We start from the raw sequence: 23,021 nt of genomic DNA on the forward strand, positions 1-23,021 counted from the left end.
TTCCGGACTTTTTTTCTAAACGCTTAATGCTAAAGATTTCAAACTTGGCACATGGTTTCCTCATGATAAGTTACAGATCAAGTTCGAACTTCACGACGTTTCGATCATTTTTGACAAAGTTATGGCACTTTGAACTTTGGGAATTCTGATAATTCTGATGATCCTTAACTCAGTGCCATTTAAAGTTTTAATTTATTTTAAAAACCAATTTCTCAGCAATAATAGGACCGATTGAGATCAAATTTTCACCGTAGGAGGGAATCGGTCTCTAGAATATTTTAATGGTAATTATGACGTCACAGGTCACGTGGTTCGGCCGCCATATTGTTTTTCGTGAAAACACGAAAACCCCTTTTTCTCTGCAACGGCTGAACAGATCGAGGCCAAACTTTGCAGGCAGAATCGCATACCCATGACGAACAAAAAAGTCAACGAGCATGACCTCATGCATCACATGGTTTCAGAGTTATGACGTTTTTAAGCATGAACCTTTAAAACCGAGCTCCTCCCTCATTTTTGATCCAATCGAGGGGAAACTTCACAATTCTGTTCAGCATGTCAATCTACTAAAATGTCATTTTGGAATTTGCGATAGGGCACGTGGTTTGGCAGATATCGTTAATTAAACGAAAAAAAAAAAAAAAAAGGATATCTCTTGAATCGCCAGTACCTCACGCCGTGAGTTGGGAATAAATTATATAATTCACGCAGTGCAATACGTGCAGGCCGCTGCACGGAGCGACCTCGCGGGCTTATCAACCCGCAATGAACTTATCAATCCGCTTATCAACCCGGTTTATCACCCGCAATATGTCTCAGCATACCTCAGATCAAGTTTGAAAACCAGCATCAACTGTGCATAAATTTGCATATTCGATCATTTTTGACAAAGTTATGGCACTTTGTTTATTCTGGAGTTCTCCTCAAGCCGCAACGCGCACCCTCAGTCTCGTCTCGCGAACGTCAAAAGCGTGACACAGCGCGCTCTTTCAGGAGGGGCGGAGCCAAGCCGAGCAACATATATATACACATCGATCATTGATCTTGAAAAACAACGTATTTTCTCGTGCTTCTGCTGACCTGTCTGCAAGGTGTACAAATCGAAGTCCCGAGTGCGAATCACAGGTGAGCCCGTCCTGAGGTAATTAGTGATTGGGAACGATTCAGACCCTGTAGGTAAATAACCCTTGGTAATTTTCCCAACAGTTTTCCGGACTATAATTTGGAGTGCGGTAAGTCAAAGCTGTTAATATTCCTTGTGTACAATATGCTGTAATCGTGGACTGTTCTTTAAAATGCTTTCCTAGAATAAGCATCATGTCAAAAACGTTTTCACTGAATTTTGTTTCCATTGACACAATTCTTCATATCAGGCAAGAATACATTGAATTCACATAGTTTACCAATAAATCAACAATACATCTAGGGAGGTTGGAGTGTCACTTTACCATATGCTTCTGTGCATATAATCTGCGTGAATACTTCTTTAAATATGTATCTGATACTCTGCCCTCTTAGCAGTATACACAGTAGGCGTCAGAAGTAACCTTGCTTCCACGGTCCGCGGATAACCTGGTCAGGATAACCCGGTCAGGATAACCCGGTCTCACATCATCCGCGCCCACATTCAACCATGCATAAATTTGCATATTTAATGAGGTTCGTCTGTCACACTTTGGTTTCGTGCGATAACTCCACCAAACATTGGCTGATTTCAACAAAATTTTGTACACGCATGTGTCTCAGCATAACGCAGATCAAGTTTGAAAATCAGCATCAACCGTGCATAAATTTGCATATTTAATTAGATCCGTCTGTTCATCTGTCACAGTTTGGTTTCCGGACGATAACTGCACCAAACATTGGCTGATTTCAACAAAATTTTGTACACAGATATGTCTCAGCATAACGCAGATCAAGTTTGAAAACCAGCATCAACCGTGCATAAATTTGCATATTCGATCATTTTTGACAAAGTTATGGCACTTTGAACTTTGGTAAGAGACATATATTGCAGCGCAATACTCAGAATACTTGTTCATTATAATTCTTGCTTCTTCTTTATTTCTCTCTTTCTTTATCCATATGTCTTCGGAGAAATGAATTATTGTAGCATTTTTTTTTTTCTGGAAGGTTCATTTGGCTGTGCTTGGATGGGCTTGAGGGTTGTGGAGTAGCGGCTGAAACCCGAATCCTATCCAGGTTCCTCCTGATGACTCCATCTTTCCTCTTTACCTTTTTTTTGTGGTTCCTTCTGATGACTCCAATGCAGTATTTGGTTTTCTGTTTCATTGCGTAGACCCTGGTACAATGGCGGTTTCCTGGTGAGGAAATTGAAATGGCATCCCAGTGAATGTTGTCTCAAATCCAGTTGAACACAGCAGTAACTAGAACGGCATTCAGTGGAGCGCATACCTCCGCCAAGCTGAACACTTATGTTTTGAATTCCATTGATAGGCCGGATCTGGCTTCGAACCTGAAAAAAAAAATCTAATCGGCTTGTTCTTGTCACCAAACCAAATCATCCACCGACTTGAGTTATGACTCGTCCATAACTTTTTAAAATGTCATGTGGGTTCCGAGAATTATCGCTTTTCACCCGATCTCTCAATGGTGAAGAATCACTTTAATAATTAAATAATTCTCGTATCCGAATCCATATTCAGATCTTCACCAAAATCGAATCGATTCGTCCGTGTCACACACCCAATCTCACCACCAAGTTTCGTCCAAATCCGTCCATAACGTTTTGAGATATCCTGCTGTATATAGTTTTTGGCCCAATATCTCCGAATGAGGAAGAATCACTTTAAAAATTCAAGTATCCGAATCCAGATAATCACCAAAATCTAATCATTTCGTTCTTGTCACATACACTACATCTCTGCCAAATTTCGTCCTAATCCGTCCACAACTTTTTGAGATATTTTGTTCACAAACAAACAGACAGACAGGTGTGCAAACATAACGAATCCACCTTTGGTGGTGGAGGTGATAACGATTTGGATTCTAATTTTATGGAAACAGAGTCTGAGGATAATTACTGCATCGATATTGAATTCCCTGCCTGTTCCACTTGGTTTGTCTACATGTGACACCATTCCACGCTTCGTGGTCGACTCTTAATGCCCTCTTGGCAACTTGGGTCGAGGACTAGAATGCAACCAATGGGTAGTGCTATGTAATATTCTCCAAGTCGAAAAATATAAATCCCAAGATCTGTTTTTCCTCTCAATTTTCTGTGCTTGATTCTATCATTCCGTTCACTCGCAGTCTTCTATTCTTCCCTGTGATTTGATCGATAACCTGACCTCTTCACTTGTGTGCTTCTCTTCAGTGTGACAATGGGCTGACCGCCGAAGAGAATGCGTCATGCAGAAAGACGAAACTTGAAATGAAGAATTTGAAAGGCAAGATGAAGCAAGCCAAGAGAAAGAACAAGGTGGGTCGACGTGGATCAAAAGCAGAAAAATCCATGGCGTTTCCTGAAACATTCACAGACTTAGGACATCAATACCTGCCTTTGTAGGAGAGATGAAATTATCATTTGCAGACAAATTTAAATGTATAAGAGTAGTGCTCCATAAGAGGCTCAAAGACCCCCATCCTTTGGAAGATTTGCCTGGCTTTCCTCGAATTTCAATGAAAGTTTATATACCGCCCTCCGTTTTCATTTTCTTTCTTTGACCCCTCATTTCAGGAGGGATGCGGTGATGGCACATGTGGCCTGTGTCCCATGGAGAGGGAGGAGTTAGAAAAGAAGAAGGCTCAAATGAAAGTTTGGAAGGAGAAGAAGAAGATCCACAAGAAAAATAAGGAGGTGAGCTTCCAGACAGCTTATGTGTTTGCAGCCTCCCTGTTTAAGCAAACGAGGATTTTTGAGCTGAAGTTTGTTTGACAATCATACTAAAATACGCAATTGTTGGTGTCTGCCTTTCTGTGTGCCTGACGATTTTTGATCGTGATACATTCGCTCGTTACTTATCCAATCGCAACCAAACTTGTCAGGGAGACTAAGGTTGTAGCGATTTAACGTCCACCCCACCCAAATGGGGTTTTTCCTGCCAAGGAAGTTGCGTGTTGAGGTGTATATCCATGTTAAGATAGCTTTATCGTAGCGTTTTTCCAAAACCACTTCTAATAAGAAAAGTAACAACACTAAAAATAGCAGAATATTACTGTTATTACAAAGCAATATTAATACAATTAATAATATCTTACCTCCCCAAGGGGTTTTTCCTCCTTGAGCAAATGCAGTATTCATGTGAATAAACAGCTTATCGGGCCGTATTGGTGGGAGCACCCTGACCAGAAGTACAAATATTATAAACCACAAACACGTTTGATTACCTTTTGAAAAAGTTGCTCCTGCAGATTAACACTAAAGTGAAAGGGATGAAATCCGGAGTGTTTTAAGTTACCAAAGCAACTAGCGAGCATTTTGTGCGCACCCCCTGTTGTTTGAAACGGGCTAAACCAGCCATTTTCACAACCACGTGAGAGATGGGTTGACAATAACATTTTGTGCAAAAGAGCCAAACGAAATGAAAACCTTGAGCAGTTTGTGCACAAAGAGCTAATCGTTAAGGTAAAGGCAATCCTGGTTAAGGACGTGATTCGCAGTACTCAACAATACTTCCAAATAATTTTCATTTCTTGTTCTTATCAAGAAGTGAAAATGAACTATTTCATTTTTTGCACCATTTTCTTTTTCTCCCACAATCCCAACCCTTGTGCTCACACAACCACATCCAGGGCCCCAGCTCCAGCGAATCTGACACTGGCCTGGAAAAAGATGAGTTTGAATGCTGGAAGACATCAAAGGCTGAAATTAAATGTTTGAAGAAGAAAGCAAAAAAGGTGAAAGCAGATAAAGCGTGTTTTTGCTTGCAAATACAATCGCCCAACTTTGTCACATTCAATATGAATATATATATATATATATATATATATATATATATATATATATATATATATATATATATATATATATATATATATATATATATATATATATATATATATATATATATATAGAGATTATATATACATATATATATATAGATATATATATATATAGATATATATATATATATATATATATATATATATATATATATAGATATGTATATATATATATATATATATATATATATATATATATATATATATATATATATATATATATATATATATATATATATATAATCTCTCTATATATATATATATATATATATATAGATATATATATAGATAGATATATAGATATATATATAGATATATAAATATATATATATAGATATATAGATATATATATAGATATATATATCCTGTATATATACATATAGATATATAGATATATATGGGGCAGTCAATAAGTAACCTTAAAATATTTTTCACATCTTGTTTATTGCGTGTACGTGTGTAACAACTGATATTTTTCAGCATAATCTCCATTTCGTTCAGTGCACTTTTTCCAGCGCTTTACTAACGCCTGGATTCCTCTAGAAAAAATATTTTGGCTGCTTGTGTAGCCATTCGTGCACCGCCTCTTCGTCCTCTTCATCGGATCGGAAAGTGGTTCCACCATCCACCTCTAAGTGGCCCAAAGATGTGGTAATCCGAAGGGTCGAGGTCTGGTGAGTAGGGTGGATGAGGAAGACACTCAAAATGCAGGTTGTCGCAGCTGTTGTGCGGGAAGTATGGGGCCGAGCATTGTCATGCTGTAGCAAAACACCAGTAGCGAGTAGTCCACGACGTTTTGATCTGATTGCTGGTTTCAGATGATTTTTAAGGAGGTTGCATTACGATGCACTGGTGGCTGTGGTTCCTCTGGGCATGTAATGCTCTACAAGTGGGCCTCGGCTATCCCAGAAGAGCATCAGCATCACTTTTCCAGCGGACGGCTGTGTGCGGAATTTTATTGGGCTTCGGTGAAGTTGAATGGCGTCACTCTTTGCTTGCCCTCTTCGTTTCTCGCCGAAAGTAGTCGAACCAGCTTTCATCCACAGTCACAACGCGCTGCAAGAAAGCTTCGCCTTCTGTTTCCTAACGTCGCAGAAGTTCTTCACATGCGTCCACTCGCCATTCGTTCAGTTCGGGTGTGAGTTGTCTCGGCACCCACCTTGCAGACACTTTACAGAACCCCAGCAAATTGTGAATGATATGGTATGCTGAACCATGGCTAATGTTCAATTCAGAAACCACTTCATCGAGTGTAATTCGACGGTTTTCCCTTAGCACTCGCTCATGTCCTGCAACCATTTCTGGTGTGTCAGCTGTGTGAGGCCGACCCGACCAAGCATCGTGTGCCACACTGGACACTCCGCTTTTAAACTTCCTGTCCCAGTCGTACACCTGCTGCAGCGATAAACATGCGTCACCATAATGCATCTTCATTCTGCAATGGATTTCACTGGGATTCACACCCTCACTTCCTAAGAAACGGATGACAGATCGTTGCTCCTCCCTGGTGCATGCTTCTAAAAGAGCTGACATCTTGGAACTGCTCTACTGACGTCATACGCTCAATGTTGCCAGAACTAAAACAGGCAAAACAATACTCGAACCCATAGATATAACATATGTCGTCTACATCGACACACATTACATTCTCGAATTTAAATCGCCATTTTAAGGTTGCTTATTGACTGGCCCTCGTATATATATATGCACATGCGCCTGACTCATTTTGGTGTTGTGAAGTTACAAACCAGTGCAGTTGTCTTCTGCTGTCATCATCCCTGGATTCAGAGCCACCATCTTTCACTGTTTCTCATACACATCTGATCTGTACATTCAGAGTGCCACTGACAGTACCGCTGTTGGCTTGACAAGCAAAGAAATGGAAGATCTCAAGAACCTGGAGAAGAAATTTAAGGCGTTGAAATTGAAGAAAAAAGAATACAAGAAAAAAAACAAGTCTGCTTCGGTAAGCTTACAAATCGTTTGATTTTTTTACGTCCCAGAAGGGAATTCAAGGAAATCTTTGTTCCACATCGCAAATGAAAAGTAATACTGTAAATCACACTTTTGATGCTCTCAGGTTTGCTTCATCTCCACTCACCAATCCGATTTATTTTCCCCAACAATCCCAACCCATGTGCCCACACCCCCACATCTAGGACTCGGACTCCGACACCGGATTGACTGCTGAAGAGTTTCAATGCTGGAAGAATTACAAGTGCCAATTGAAGTGTTTGAAGAAGAAGACAAAGGATGCCAAAAAGGCGTATAAAATGGCAAACAAGGTGATAAATTCCAAAATCCAGGCTCACCACCCATTATCATTCTCCCTTTCCTCCTTTTACCCATTTGCCCAACAGCCTTCCTGAGGCTGTTCAATCACTCTCTTCCATTCAGGAATTCAAGTTTGCAGTGTACTGTCATTTCATATTGGCTCCATCCCGACCCGTGTTCTTGTTTTCCCCCATTAACATGACCTAACCCAATCATTAGACTTCCTGGTTACTGTTTGTTTCCTGCCCTCCTGTCTCTTAATTCCCCTATACATTCATTCCCTTGATTGTTGCATCCACCTGCTGCTCCACTACCTTTAAATTGCCTTTTTGCCCTTTGTGACCTCACTCTTCCACCAAAGCTACAATTTGTATCCCAAAAAAATGGAAAACAAATATTGTTGCAGCAAAATAAATATATGCTGACGACTGATGAATACTTAATGTAAAATCAAATTATATTTCACACCAGCCTCTCCATCTTGGTAAAAGGTCACATGAATGAAGTCATCAGGTATTGCAATGCATGGTGGCCACGAATGATGAATATATTGAATTGCATTCTGAGGAGTTCACATGTAGCTGACGGCAACAGCATTAAGGGATTTAGATCCTGGGATTCTAAGGATTTGGATTTAGACTCGGATTGTCAATAAAAATCCATTTGGCACATTTTTGATGCTCAGGGATATTCTACCTCCTGATCTTTCTGGTCTGATCGATATATTATTCCAGTCTCCAATTTATTGGTGTAGGCACTGCTCGTGTTACCTATGTAAGGGCAGCACAGCCCAAAATCCTGCTTTCACAAATGACTAAGATGTGCGGGAAGTAGTTTAAGTACTAACCATTGACCTGCATTTGCTGTCTCCTCTTTAACCCTTCCTTCATAAGGGTGCTCCATGTGCTGACGCAGTTGTTTTCCTGTCGCCCATGGATATGGAAGAGATGAAGAAGCTGAAGGAAAGTAAGAAGAAACTGCAGCAAAAGAAGAGAGAATACAAGAAAAAGAATAATGTAAGCTCTCATACATTTGCAAATGGTTAACAGCTAAAATTGTGCATGGGTTTTTGTCCTTGGAATGGGCAAGATGTCATTGAAATGTTTTTCCGAATAAATTTTCACAGATTGAGGTTTCTTCAACTTCAAGTGACTCCGATGAAAACCTGACACCGGAGCAAGTGAAAAAGAAAAAGCAGATGAAGGAAGAAGGAAAGAAGTATAAGAAGATGATGAAACAGCAAAAGAAGGATGCGAAAGCCAAAAACAAGAAGCCTGGAGATGTAAGTGCTAAAGGAGGATTCATTTTCAAAATGCTTAGGGTTGAGAAGGTTGTTTGAGTCAATAATAGCCGAATTTATAATTGCACTATGGAGTCTAAACGGTTGTATGGTAATTGGCTCAAGGAAGGTTAAGGTGTGTTGCAACACAGTGATTGTAAAAGCAGGGGTGTTGAGGAGAGTGAGGAGGGTTTGCGGAAGATTGTAACAACCAGGTAGTCTCGTCGCCGACGTCATAGTACAGAAAAACTCATTTAGCTTTTACTGTAGGAAGTCACGTGGTCAAAGATAATGTGCAATAAGCTTCGAGGTTAAGCAATGCAGAAGAATACGTCTTTAGAATTATTACCCTCGTCAGAGGAGAGGGTATTGCGTTTGAGTGTTTGTTAGTTGGGAAAAAAAAATTTTTGACAAGTTTGTTGATCACTCCGGTTTGTGTGTGTGTTTCTCTGTCCGCTCACTTATACTTGCCTACAGGTCACAATTTTAAACCGATCTTCACGAAACTTCAACAAATAATAGATTTTGTGGTCTGACAATCCTATATATTTTTGAGGTCAAAAGGTCAACATAGGCCAAAGGTCAATCACGTTTTTTCAAATTTCTAAAATCCTCAGTTTTAATCCGATTCACTTGAATTTGAATCGGATTTACTTATCGGCAAACTGAATTCAACCACCAACTATTTTTGAGATCAACATAGGTCACAAGGTCAACATAGGCCAAAGGTCAACCACTTTCTTCAAATTTCTAAAATCCTCAATTTTCATTGGATTGACTTGAAATCTGAATCGGATTTTCATATCAGCTAACTGAAACCAACCACCAACTATTTTGGCGATCAACATTGGCCAAAAGGTCAACATAGGCCAAAGTTCATACGAGCATGTTTACTGCTGTGAGAAATGAGGTGTGGCTGATGTTTCGACCATCAACCCTTCATTTATTTTTCTCCGACAAATGACTAGTGCTTGAAACGTCGTCTGCACCTCGTTTCCCACGGTGCTAAGCCTTAGAGTCTTGTCAACTTCTAGTTGCTAGAATCCATTGAAAAAAACTTACGTTTGACTCATAGAAAGTTTATAATAACCATAAGAAGATTTTCAAGGGCTGGTGATGATCAAAGAGTATGGATGAATATCAATCAACCTATGAACATTTTGGTGAAATAGCTTTGAGAGCTACTTATAGTATTGTTTAGGGTCTTATTGCCAATGATTGAATGTGTCAGAAGGATTTGCAGAATGACATTTTCTATCTAATAAAGCGACCATCCTCTCTTCCCTCAGCCCAAGCCAAGTGATTCCTCTTCTTCTTCCAGTTCTTCCTCCTCTTCAAGTTCCTCCTCTTCCTCCAGTGATAATGAGTGCGGTGCATGTCCCACCAAACCACCCGTATGCAAACCGTGTCCCCAAATGGAGAAGCCATGTCCCCAACGGGAGAAATCGTGTCCCAAGTTGCCAAAATAGTGATGGAGTTTTCCAAAGAGTCACACTGGCCTTCGGTCTTGTGACCAACACACGGCTTATTCTTGCTTTTTATTCGGCTTCTAACAAGTTAACCTCGGCTAAAATTGATCAGTTTGGCAACAAAAAATATTTTACTTTGCTTTTCGTGCAGAACCATTCATTTTAATCATCAAAAAAGAATGGTTAACTTTCTCAACGCTGGTGAGTTTCCTTTTCAAAGACTTTTACCCCCCTCATGAGGAAGGTCAAAACCCTTGAAAGACTCAGTTTGGAAGTTGAAAGAGGAACGTTGTACTGTGTGATCCAACGGATGATTTGTGTTGAAAAAAAAAAAATGCTGAAAAATACAACAAAAACTTTTTTTTTCTTAAAAGACACGGTCAGAAGTTTGACGTTTTGACCACGGAATGGTCTTCAACTGAGACCAAGCAAGACATATCGTCCAAAGTCTTCATATACCCTTTGAGAGAGGTCGAAGTGGGAGTGGCAGGGGGGATCCTATGTCCAAAGAAGGAAAGGGGAGGAAAGAGGAACATGAGATAGGAGAGAAGGACGAAGAGGTGGGTTGAAGAGAATGAAAGAGGAATAAAGGGGGGCAATCTAAACCGGATCCACTCACCCCACTCACCACACTCTCCTTAACTCCTATCAACTACTCCCATTCTTCCTCCACCCCCATTCTTCCTCAACCCCCATACTTTCCTCGACCTGCTGCCTCCACCCTCTTCATTTATCCACCATTTCTCTTCCCCTCTCACAATCCTTTGATCCACCCCCACTCTCTATCACGACCAGCTCGGTGTACCTGTCCTGCTCGGTCCCAGTTGAAGTGCACCTTGTGGTCAATGCATTGAAACTCTGAGGATTTGCTGTTCAACAAAATGGTCAATTGGTGATATTTTGCTTTCATTATCTTGTGATCTCTGCACCTTTAAAATGTGATGTCTCAACTGCACTTCGTTTGTCCTTTATCATGCAATAATGATTAATTGTGGTGGATTATGAGGGATTCAATGGGAAATTTTTCTGTATTTGAGGGAATGGTGAAATAAACGATTAAAACTTTATTGCAGCATCTTATTTATCAAACAACTTATTATCGAACTTTGTTTTTTATTTGGATGCCCCAGTTACAAGGTTCATGGAAGAGCGAGTTGGCAGAGGGTAAAATGGTAATGTAATGATAGTCGGGCAGTGTAGCAACAGCAGACATGAAAGGAAAGGTGATGAATGTACAAGAAAAGAGGAGACAGGGAATAGAGGAGTAAAGACTCCTGCACCCAATGCTCCCCTTCTCTCCTCATTAACGGTATGGGCCTCAAACATCCGGGGCCTTCGCTCAAACCTGATTGACCTCTCCATTCAGGTTGCTTCTGACAATCCAGACTTGATCTGCTTAACAGAAACTTTCCTCCTTCAAGATGTCTCTGATTCCTTAATATCTCTTCCTCGTTATTCCCTCCTCCGCTCTGATAGACCTGAGCCTCGTCCTGGTGGTGGGGTTGCTATCTTTATCTAAAACTCTCTTCCTCACTCTCCTTGCACTGCCCTCTCTCCACCCCACCCCAAGGAGTACCTCTGGCTACGGCTTCAGTCTTCGCTCCCAACGTTTCTTCATATGTGTTTTGTACCGTCTTCCAAACAGTGATGACTCCATTTACATTTCGCTGTCTGACAACATGCACCAACTTCTATCAACTCATCCAAACTCTCTCTTCCTCATATGTGGCGACTTCAACTGTCATCATGCCAGCTGGCTGTGTGTGCGTTCCTCTCTCACCAGCCATGTCACCTCAGCAAAGGACTTCTGCGACTGATTGGGACTGACACAATTTGTCAATTTCCCGACCTGGATCTCAGTCAATGGAATATCTTCTCTTCTAGACTTGGTTATGACAAACCTCCCTGGAAATGTCTGCTGCTCTTCTTCTGCTCCAATCGGTTCTTCTGATCATGTGCTTCTTTAAGTGGATATCTCTCTGGCCATTCTCAGAGAGCCTCCTCAGCACCGACGAGTCCGGCATTTCCCTCAGGCCGACTGGCATGGTCTGCAAGCAGCCATCAATCATCAGGACTGGTCTCCCATCTCCACTGCCTCTGACATCAATTCTTCCTGGGAATTGCTCTCTCTCATGCACAGATTTATCCCATCTCGTCTTCAGTTGTCTTACCCTTCCTCCCGTCAATGGTACACTGAATCTTGCGGTGAGGCAGTTGCCCTGAAACAACTTGCCTTTGCCTCTTGGAAGGCAAATCCAAATGAAGGCAATCTCAGTTCCTTCCACCAAGCTCAGAACAAGCGTGTGTCTACCCTCAGGAGTGCGAGGAAGCACTATCTCTCCACACTCAAGAATGAACTCTCAAACCTGTCTCCTTCCTCCAAATCCTGGTGGCGTCTCATCAAATCCGTTTCTGGTGTTTGTTCCTCCTCCATCCCCTCACTTACCCCAAATGGCTACACAGTTGACACCGCACGTGACAAAGCCGAATGCCTCAAGTCTGTGTTTACCTCCAGATCTTGTGTCCCAAATCCATCTCTCTCTGTTCCCACCTTACCCAGTCGAACCCAACTGCTCCTGGAGTCTGTGTCCTTCTCTCCTGACAAGGTGGAGAAGTTTTTGTCAAACCTCGACTCTGATTCTGCAACTGCACCAGACGGCATCAGCCCACGGGTCCTAAAATCCTGCTCTTCCGCTCTATCTCACCCTCTCTCTGTTCTTTTCACCATCTCTATTGATCAAGGTCATCTGCCAGCATCTTGGAAATCCGCAAACATTACCGCTTTACACAAAAAGGTGCAAAAACGGATCCTTGCAACTACAGACCAATCAGCCTGCTCCCAATTATCAGCAAAGTCATGGAATCCATCATTGCTTCGGATATCAAATCCTTCCTCTTCTCCAATGGCTTGATCTCCGATCATCAATTTGGATTCAGACCAGGTCATCCTACTCTGGACATGTTGCTTCTGCTGTCTCAACAATGGATGGAGGTCCTCAATGCCAAACAGGAAATCAGAGCTGTCTCCCTTGACATATCACATGCCTTCGATACGGTCTGGCACCCAGTGCTGCTCCCCAAACTCTCCACCTGTGGTAACCATGGAAATCTCCACGCATGGCTTGTGGACTTCCTCTCTGGTCATAGTCAACGTGTGGCCCTGAATGGATTTCTCTCATCGCCCTTCCTGTTCTGGCTGGAGTTCCCCATGGTAGTGTTCTGGGCCCTGTGCTTTTTCTTGTCTTCATCAATGATCTCTCCGACTCTTTGGAAAATCCTCTCTATCTCTTTGCTGACGACTCCACTCTCTGCCGCTCCATTCCTCATCCCTCAGATCGGCAGTCTGCAGCCTCCTCACTCTCTGCAGACCTGGACAAAATCAGACTGGTCAAACAAGTGGAAGATGTCTTTCAATCCTGACAAATCTCACACTCTTACTGTGTCTCTCTGAAAAGACCGACTGGAAAACCCTCCCATCTACTTTTTCAACAATCCTCTCCAAGAAGTTCTGTCACTCAAGCTTTTGGGTCTCACTATCTGCCACGATCTTTCCTGGGAAAACCACATTTCCAAGCTGGCCTCCAAAGCCAGTCGCCGACTGTGCATCCTCCATCGTGTGGTCCTTCCTTGGCACACCTGAGCTCCTCACCACCTACAAGGCTTTCATCCTCAGCTCAATGGAATACTGTTCGCCCCTCTGGGCCGGTGCTCCTGCCTCACACATAGCTCGGCTTCACGCTGTTGAAACCAAAGCTTTCAGAATCATTGGAATCTCCTGCGATGAAGCTAACTCCGAGGCCCTTTCACTCACTCACCGCAGGCAGGTTGGTGGTCTTTCTGTCTTCTACCGACTCCCTCCGGCCTTGCTCCCCCAGCTCCCTCTGTGCTCTTTCCCTCAAATATTCCTGCAGGTCGCACAAGATCTGCCAGCAAGCCTCTTATGGTTAAACTGCCAAAATCTAGGCTCTCTGCTCACATTCACTCTTTCATTCCCCTTTTCTCCCCCCTCTGGAACAAACTCCCCCACTCCCTTCAATCCCACTCCTCCCTCCAGGTCTTTAAAACAGCTGTTCACCACCATCTCTTATCTTCCCCCATCCAAAACCTTGATCTTTTCTACCCCTGCTAATTCACCCCAGATACCCTTTTAAAAAAAAAATTCAACCTCTTTCCTGGAAGTCCTTGCAGTGTCCATGTTTTATACCTCTCCCACCTCCCCCCTCCTCTCTCCCTCCCACAGTTCTCTCGATGTCCCTGCTCTCAAATGTTATGTTTGTTTCCTTCCCCCTCTCTCCCCATCTTGTCTACCGCCCCCATTATTTTGTGTTGTTTTGTCGGTTTGCTTTTTGTGTGATTAATGTTCGCTCTTTCACGAGATTCGATCTTGTATGCAAAAAAAAAAAAAAAAGCTAACATTTTTGCGTTGCCACAACGTTGCTCCAACGTTTCACTTTCGTTGTTGCCACTTTTTCCCCTACCGTCGGGAACGTTCTGAAGTATGACAATATTAAATTTTGCTCTAACGTCGGGAACATTCAAACGTTGGTTTTGCTGACATTTCCATAACGTTATTATAACTTTGCAGCAACGTTTTATAACGCCATTGCAGGTACGTTTACACAACCTTTACAGGAACATTTACGCAACGTTCTGGGAACGTTCAAACGTTGGGTTTTCCTGACGTTTCTACAACGTTTTATTTTATCATGACGTTGCAATAACGTTACTATAATTTTGGAGCAACGTTTTATAACGCCATTGCAGGGACATTTACATCACGTTTTTTGTTTCATAACGTTATGGTTTAACTTTCAGATATCAATAAAAACAGGACACAGATTTTGTTTGTGACATTAATTTTGTTCGTGTTTTTTTGTGTTTGTGTGAAAAATGAAGAATTGAAATTTGATAATTGAAAAAACAATTGTAATATTAAAGCAGGTCGGCTGGGCAGGTCGATGCTGTTCTTCACAAATCACCATCATCCTCACCTGTAGTCCACCTGCATGCATGAACTATTCACCTGAAGCAGTCAACATCTGAAAAAAAAAAACATCAATATTAAAAGTGCTTTTTAAATTATCAAGAGGGGAGAGAATAATCATTCTTAATAGTTATCCAAAACATGTATTACCCTTTATTTGAAGCATATATGAAAGGTCATAGTTATCCAAAACATGTATTACCCTTTATTTGAAGCATAATATGAAAGGTCATAGTTATCCAAAACATGTATTACCCTTTACTTGAAGCATATATGAAAGGTCATAGTTATCCAAAACATGTATTACCCTTTATTTGAAGCATATATGAAAGGTCATAGTTATCCAAAACATGTATTACCCTTTATTTGAAGCATAATATGAAAGGTCATAGTTATCCAAAACATGTATTACCCTTTATTTGAAGCATATATGAAAGGTCATAGTTATCCAAAACATGTATTACCCTTTATTTGAAGCATATATGAAAGGTCATAGTTATCCAAAACATGTATTACCCTTTATTTGAAGCATAATATGAAAGGTCATAGTTATCCAAAACATGTATTACCCTTTATTTGAAGCATATATGAAAGGTCATACTTATCCAAAACATGTATTACCCTTTTCTTGAAGCATATATGAAAGGTCATAGTTATCCAAAACATGTATTACCCTTTATTTGAAGCACATATGAAAGGTCATACTTATCCAAAACATGTATTACCCTTTTCTTGAAGCATATATGAAAGGTCATAGTTATCCAAAACATGTATTACCCTTTATTTGAAGCATATATGAAAGGTCATAGTTATCCAAAACATGTATTACCCTTTATTTGAAGCATAATATGAAAGGTCATAGTTATCCAAAACATGTGTTACCCTTTATTTGAAGCATATTCGACCACGTGTTTCTCCCCCATTTCCCCAGATAGTTTTCACTGCTCAATTAAAAAATGTTTAAACTTTCCCCTGAAGTACTGTATTCTGTGGTATATTATAACACCTTTTTCTTCTTCTTCTTTAAAAGGTTGCTTTCGACTTGCTCACCAAATCTATTCATCCAAAAAAAAAAATTCCATCTCTTACAGTGCCTCTTTCCTACATTCCCTAAACTCTCCTGCACTCCATCCCCCATCCAGCGTCCTTAATCGTATTTTTGACTCGAAGGTCACAAGAAACTCATTTTGCAATAATTGTTCGTTTTCCATTAATCGTACACTTTCCAAAATCCAATCTCACCCTCCCCTCCAAATCTTCCCAATCACCCGTCCCCTCCAAAACTTCCCCATCACCCCTCCCCTCCAAAACTTCCCCATCACCACTCCCCTCCAAATCCTCCCCATCACCCATCCCTTTCAAATCTCCCCCTTGCTTCTTCCCTCCTAAACTCGCCCACACCCCTCCCCTCCAAGACTCCCCCTCGCCCCTCCCCTCCCAGACTCCCCCCTCACCCCTCGCCTCCAAATCTCTCACATCTCACATCCCTTTCAAATCCCTCCCCTTGTCCCTTTCCTCCTAAACTCCCCCCTAACCCGTTTCCTCCTAAACTCCCCCCTCACCCCTCCCCTTCAAATCTCCCCACCCTCATTTCTTCTCCATTTCCCCCCTCTCACCCCTCCTCCTCAAAGCATCCTCCCCGCTTCTTCCCCCTTCCAACTCTCACCTCCATCTCCCCCAACCTCCTGCTTCGCTCTTCCCCCTCCTCAAATAACACCTCATTGTGCCTCACCCAATCACCATCAAACCTTTTGTCCGCCCCATCCTTCCCTTTCTCAGAGCTATTCTGAAATATCTGACACATCTTCAACAGCTCTTCCTCCTCTTCCACATCTTACCTTCCACAATTCGGTACTCCTCCCCCCCCCCCCCCCCCCCCTGTTCTGTATCCGATGCTCCCCCTTCCTCTTCATAAACGGTATGGACCTCAAACATCCGGGGCCTTCGTTCAAACTTAACTGATCTCTCCATACAGGTTGCTTCTAACAAACCAGACGTGATCTGCTTAACAGAAACTTTCCTCCTCCATGATGTCTCTGATTCCTTAGTATCTCTCCCGGGTTACTCCCTCCTCCGGTATGATAGACCTGAGCCTCGTCCTGGAGGTGGGGTTGCTATCTTTATCAAAAACTCTCTTCCTAACTCGCCCTGCACTGCCCTCTCTCCACCTCACCTCCAGGAATACCTCTGGCTACGGCTTCCCCTTCGCTCCCACCTCTTGTTCACGTGTGTGCTGCACCGTCCACCAAACAGTGATGACTCTATCTACATCTCGCCTTTCTGATAATATGGACCAACTTCTATCTACCTGTCCCAACTCTCTCTTCCTCATATGTGGTGATTTCAATTGTCAACATGCCAGTTGGCTGGGTGTGGGTACCTCTCACCAGCCATGGCTCCTCAGCAAAGGACCTCTGCGACTCACTGGGACTGACACAATCTGTCAATTTCCCGACCCGGATCTCAGTCAACAGAGCATCTTCTCTTCTGGACTTGGTTATGACTAACTTCCCTGAAAATGTCTGCTGCTCTTCTTCTGCTCCAATCGGCTCATCTGATCATGTGCTTGTTAAAGTGGACATCTCTCTGACCATTCTCAGGGAGCCTCCTCAGCGTCGACGAGTCTGGCATTTCACTCAGGCCAACTGGCACGGTCTTCAAGCAGCCATCAATCATCTGGACTGGTCTCCCATCTCTACCACCTCTGACATCAACTCATCCTGGGAATTCTTCCAAAGTAAATTGCTCTCTCTCATGCACAGATTTATCCCATCTCGTCTTCAGTTGTCATACCCTTCCTCCCGTCCATGGTACACAGAATCTTGTGGTGAGGCTGTTGCCCAGAAACAACTTGCCTTCGTCTCCTGGAAAGCAAATCCAATGGAAGGAAATCTCATTTCCTTTCACAAAGCCCACTTTCACGAGCCTCGATTCAGTATACACAAAAAACAAACAAACAAAAAAAAAAGTGTGTGTCCACCCTCAGGAGAGCCAGGAAAGAATATCTCTCCGTTCTCAAGACCGAACTCTCTTATCTGTCTCCCTCTTCCAAATCCTGGTGGCGTCTGGTCAAATCGGTTTCTGGTGTTTGTTCCCCCTCCATCCCCTCCCGTACCTCAAATGGCTACACAGCTGACTCTGCATGTGAAAAAGCTGAATGTCTCAACTCTGTGTTTCCCTCTAAATCCTGTGTCCCAAAACCATCTGTCTCTGTACCCAGTCGTACTCAGCTGCTCCTGGACTCTGTGTCCTTTCCTCCTGACAAGGTGGAAAATTTTCTGTCAACCCACGACTCTGATTCTGCAACTGGCCCTGACAGCATCAGCCCACGGATCCTAAAATCCTGTTCTTCCGCTCTTTCACTCCCTCTCTCTGTTCTCTTCACCCGCTCTTTTGCTCAAGGTCAACTGCCATCTGCTTGGAAATTAGTTAACATCACCGCTTTACACAAAAAGGTGCAAAAACAGATCCTAGCAACTACAGACCAATCAGCCTTCTCCCAATTATCAGCATTGTCATGGAATCCATCATTGCTTCGGATATGAAATCTTTCCTCTTCTCCAACGGCTTGATCTCTGATCATCAATTTGGTTTCAGACCAGGTAACTCTACTCTGGACATGCTGCTTCTGCTGTCCCAACAATGGATGGAGGTCCTCAATGCCAAACAGGAAATTAGAGCTGTCTCCCTCGACATATCACGTGCCTTTGATACGGTCTGGCACCCCGCTCTGCTCACCAAACTCTTCTCCTTTGGTATCCATGGAAATATCCACGCATGGCTGGCGGACTTCCTCTCTAGTTGTAGTCAACGTGTGGCCCTGAATGGGGTTCTCTCATCTCCTCTTCCTGTTCAGGCTGGAGTTCCCCAAGGCAGTGTTCTGGGCCCTGTGCTTTTTCTGGTCTTCATCAATGATCTCTCCGACTCTCTTGATAATCCTCTCTATCTCTTTGCTGATGACTCCACTCTCTGCCGCTCAATTCCTCATCCCTCAGATCGGCAGTCTGCATCCTCCTCACTCTCTGCAGACCTGGACAAAATCACAGACTGGGCAAACAAGTGGAACATGTCTTTCAATCCTGACAAATCTCACACTCTTACGATGTCTCTCCGAAAAGACCGACTGGACTACCCTCCCATCCACTTTCTGAATAATCCTCTCCAAGAACTTCTGTCTCTCAAGCTTTTAGGTCTCACTATCTGCCATGATCTTTCCTGGGAAAACCACATTTCCAAGCTGGCCTCCAAAGCCAGTCGCCGACTGGGCATCCTCCGTCGAGCGAAGTCCTTCCTTGGCACACCTGAGCTCCTCACCACATACAAGGCTTTCATCCGCAGCTCAATGGAGTACTGCTCTCCCCTCTGGGCTGGTGCTCCTGCCTCACACATAGCTCATCTTCACGCTGTTGAAACCAAAGCGTTCAGAATCATTGGAATCTCCTGCGATGACGCTATCTCCGAGGGCCTTTCACTTACTCACCGCAGGCAGGTTGGTGGTCTTTCCGTCTTCTACCGAAACCTCTCCGGCCTTGCTCCCCACAGCTCTCTCTGGGCTCTGTCCCCAAAATATTCCTACAGGTCGCACAAGATCTGCCTGCAACCCTCTTATGGTTAAACTGCCAAAATCAAGACTCTCTGCTCACCTTCACTCCTTCATTCCTCTTTTCTCCCGCCTCTGGAACAAACTCCCTCACTCTATTCAATCCCACTCCTCCCTCCGGGTCTTTAAAACGGCTGTTCACCACCATCTCTTATCTTCCCCAATCCAAAACCTTGATCTTTTCTACCCCCGCTAATTTCACCCCAAATCCACTTTTTTGAGGTGCCGACTTCTTTCCTGGAAGTCCTTGGTGTCCTTGCGTTTTATACCTATCCTGCCTCCCCCAGGCCCTCTCCCTCCCACACATCTCCTGATGTCCCTGCTCTCAAATGTTGTGTTTGTGTGCTTCCTCCCCTTCTCTCCCCATATTGTCGACCGCTCCCCTTTTTATATACTTTGTTTGCTTGTTTGATTTGGTTGTTTGATAAATGTTAGCTCTTTCACAAGCCTCGACTCTGTATACAAAAAAATAATAATTATATATATATATATATATATATATATATATATATATATATATATATATATATATATATATATATATATATATATATATATCAAAGGTCATAGTTATCCAAAACATGTATTACCCTTTATTTGAAGCATATATGAAAGGTCATAGTTATCCAAAACATGTATTACCCTTTATTTGAAGCATATATGAAAGGTCATAGTTATCCAAAACATGTATTACCCTTTATTTGAAGCATATATGAAAGGTTGAAGGAGCTGGGGCTCCCACGTCGATCGGAAGAATGGACGCGACAAAAAGCTGGAATTCATCCGAGTTGCTTTAATCAAACCAAACACTCAGGCACTCTGAAAAGCCCGTTTATCGGGCAGCAATATATATACATATTATCCCGGAGCGTTTGCCCCGGAAAGGCGAGAGGGGGCGTGGCCCAGCGTCCTGGCTGCGGCCTGGCAAGTTGAGGGCGAGCATGCCCGGGCGTCCTGGACAAGCCCGGCATGGTGATCGCTCCGCGTCCTTGATAGGTGCAAGGCGATTGTGAAAACCCAGCGGTAGCCGCTACACACGTCCCCCCAGAATCGACTTGCACCGGCAGGGTCAATTTGAGGGGGGTCCTGATGACCCGGCCGAAGCGACCCCTGGCGGGTCGTGGGAGGGGGTCCGGGGTGGTGGTGGGCGGTCGAGAGGGGGGCACCGTGGACGGGGGGCGGCCTCCGCGGCGGAAGGCCCACCCGTGGTGGGTGGTCGACGTCCACGTGCGCCGGCTTGAGGCGGTCCACCGCAATCCGGTCCGACCTGCCGCCGATGTCGATGACGAACGACTTGTCGTCCCGTCGCAGCACCCGGAAGGGCCCGTCGTACGGCGGCCGGAGTGGCCCCCGATGTGCGTCGTGACGCACAAAAACATACTCCGCTGTGCGAAGTGCTGGGGGGACGTAGGACTGGGGGTCACCGTGATGGGATGTTGGCACGGGGGCAAACCGTCGGGCGGCCTCCTGGAGGTCCGAGCGCTGGTGAGCTGCGGACCAGGGACTGGTAGCGTCGGGCACGAATTCGCCCGGGACGCGTAGCGCCTGGCCATAGACAAGCTCGGCGGTGGATGCCTGGAGGTCCTCCTTGGGGGCCGTGCGGAGGCCCAAAAGGACCCACGGCAGCCGGTCGGCCCAACCGCCGTCTTGAAGGCCGGCCATGAGCGCGGCCTTCATGGAGCGGTGGAATCGCTCGCACAACCCGTTTGCTTGGGGGTGGTAGGCCGTAGTACGGTGGAGCTTGACCCCCAGGTTGCGGGCGATCGTGCCCCACAGCTCGGAGGTGAACTGTGGTCTGCGGTCTGACGAGATGTCCGCCGGTGCGCCGAAGCGGGCGACCCAGGTGGCGATGAAAGCCTGCGCCACGTCGGCGGTGGTGGTGGAGACGAGGGGAACGGCCTCCGGCCACCTGGTGGTCCTGTCCACCATGGTGAGCAGGTGTGTGAACCCCCGTGACGGGGGGAGGGGGCCCACCAGATCCACGTTGACGTGGTCGAAACGTCGTTCGGGCACGGTGAAAGGTGCCAGCGGGGCCTGGGTGTGTCGGTGGACCTTGGCCCGTTGGCAGGCCGTGCAGGTGCTGGTCCAATCGCGGACGTCCCGACGAAGGCCATGCCAGACGAATCGCGCCGACACCAGCTTCTGGGAAGCTTTCCGGCCCGGGTGGGAAAGCCGTGGAGGGAGGCGAAGATGCGGCGTTGCCAGGTGACGGGCACGATGGGGCGAGGCTGGCCTTGGGAGACGTCGCAGAGCAGGACAGTGTCCGCGAAGGGGATGTCGGCCAGGCAGAGGCCCGTGTCCGCCGCCCGGAGGGCTTGCACCGTGGTGTCGGTGGTTTGGTCCGCCGCCATAAGCGCAAAGTCCACGCCCAGGTGGACCGCGTTCGCGCTGGCCCGGGAAAGACAGTCGGCCACGGCGTTGTTTTTGCCGGCGACGTGCCGGATGTCCATGGTAAACTCCGACACGGCGGAGAGGTGGCGCTGTTGGCGGGCCGACCACGGCTCCGTGACCTTGGCCATGGCGTAAACCAACGGCTTGTGGTCGACGAACGCCGTGAAAGGTCGGCCCTCCAGGAGGTGGCGGAAATGGCGGACGGCCAGGTGTAGACCGAGGAGCTCCCGGTCAAACATGCTGTATTTGAGCTCGTTCGGCCGGAGCTGCCGGCTGAAAAAAGCGAGTGGCTGCCAAACCCCGTTCACCCATTGCTCATGTACGGCGCCCACCGCGTAGTCGGAGGCATCCGTGGTGAGGGCGATGGGAGCGTTGAGCACCGGGTGAGCGAGCAGTGTTGCGTCGGCGAGGGCCCGCTTTGAGCTTTGGAAGGCCGCATCCATTGCTGCGGACCAGGCGATGTCGTGCTTGGCCGGCTTGCCCCGGAGGGCTTCGTAGAGGGGCCGCAGGAGTTGAGCAGCGCGGGGCATGAAGCGGTGATAAAAATTCACCATTCCCAGGAATTCCTGCAGGGCCTTTATGGTGCGGGGACGCGGGAACGTGGTGATGGCCTCGACCTTGGTTGGCAGCGGCACGGCCCCGTTCTTGGTGATGTGGTGGCCCAAAAAATCAACGGCCGTCGTGCCGAAGTGGCATTTGGCCGGGTTGACGATGAGGCCGTGCTCGCTGAGGCGCCCGAACAGTGTTCGGAGGTGGAGGAGGTGCTCGGCCCGGGACGTGCTGGCGACGAGGATGTCGTCCAGGTAAACGAAAAGGAACGGCAGGTCACGCAGCACGCCGTCCATCAAGCGCTGGAACGCCTGAGCCGCGTTCTTGAGACCAAACAGCATCCGCAAGAATTCGAATAAGCCGAACGGCGTGATGACTGCCGTTTTAGGGACGTCGGCCGCCCTGACAGGTACCTGGTGATATCCCTGTATGAGACCAATTTTCGAAAAAATGACCCGTCCCGCCAGACGGGCGGAGAAGTCTTGGATATGCGGGATCGGGTACCTGTCG

General features: G+C 45.2%; 1 protein-coding gene across 1 annotated transcript in view; it reads left to right on the top strand.

The window, feature by feature from the left end:
- Positions 1 to 11,054, top strand: part of LOC137430267 (uncharacterized) — a 53,501-nt gene extending 42,447 nt beyond the window's left edge. The window contains exons 3-10 of the mRNA XM_078780494.1: positions 3,338 to 3,442; positions 3,701 to 3,820; positions 4,756 to 4,860; positions 6,803 to 6,931; positions 7,125 to 7,250; positions 8,133 to 8,255; positions 8,366 to 8,521; positions 9,808 to 11,054. Coding sequence (XP_078636620.1) covers positions 3,338 to 3,442; positions 3,701 to 3,820; positions 4,756 to 4,860; positions 6,803 to 6,931; positions 7,125 to 7,250; positions 8,133 to 8,255; positions 8,366 to 8,521; positions 9,808 to 9,987 — 1,044 coding nt within the window. The 3' untranslated portion in view covers positions 9,988 to 11,054. The remainder of the gene's footprint in view (positions 1 to 3,337; positions 3,443 to 3,700; positions 3,821 to 4,755; positions 4,861 to 6,802; positions 6,932 to 7,124; positions 7,251 to 8,132; positions 8,256 to 8,365; positions 8,522 to 9,807) is intronic.
- The last annotated feature ends 11,967 nt before the right edge of the window (positions 11,055 to 23,021 follow it).

This window comes from Myxine glutinosa, chromosome 6 (assembly GCF_964187855.1).
Source record: "Myxine glutinosa chromosome 6, kmMyxGlut1.1, whole genome shotgun sequence".
Taxonomy (NCBI): Eukaryota; Metazoa; Chordata; class Myxini; order Myxiniformes; family Myxinidae; genus Myxine; species Myxine glutinosa.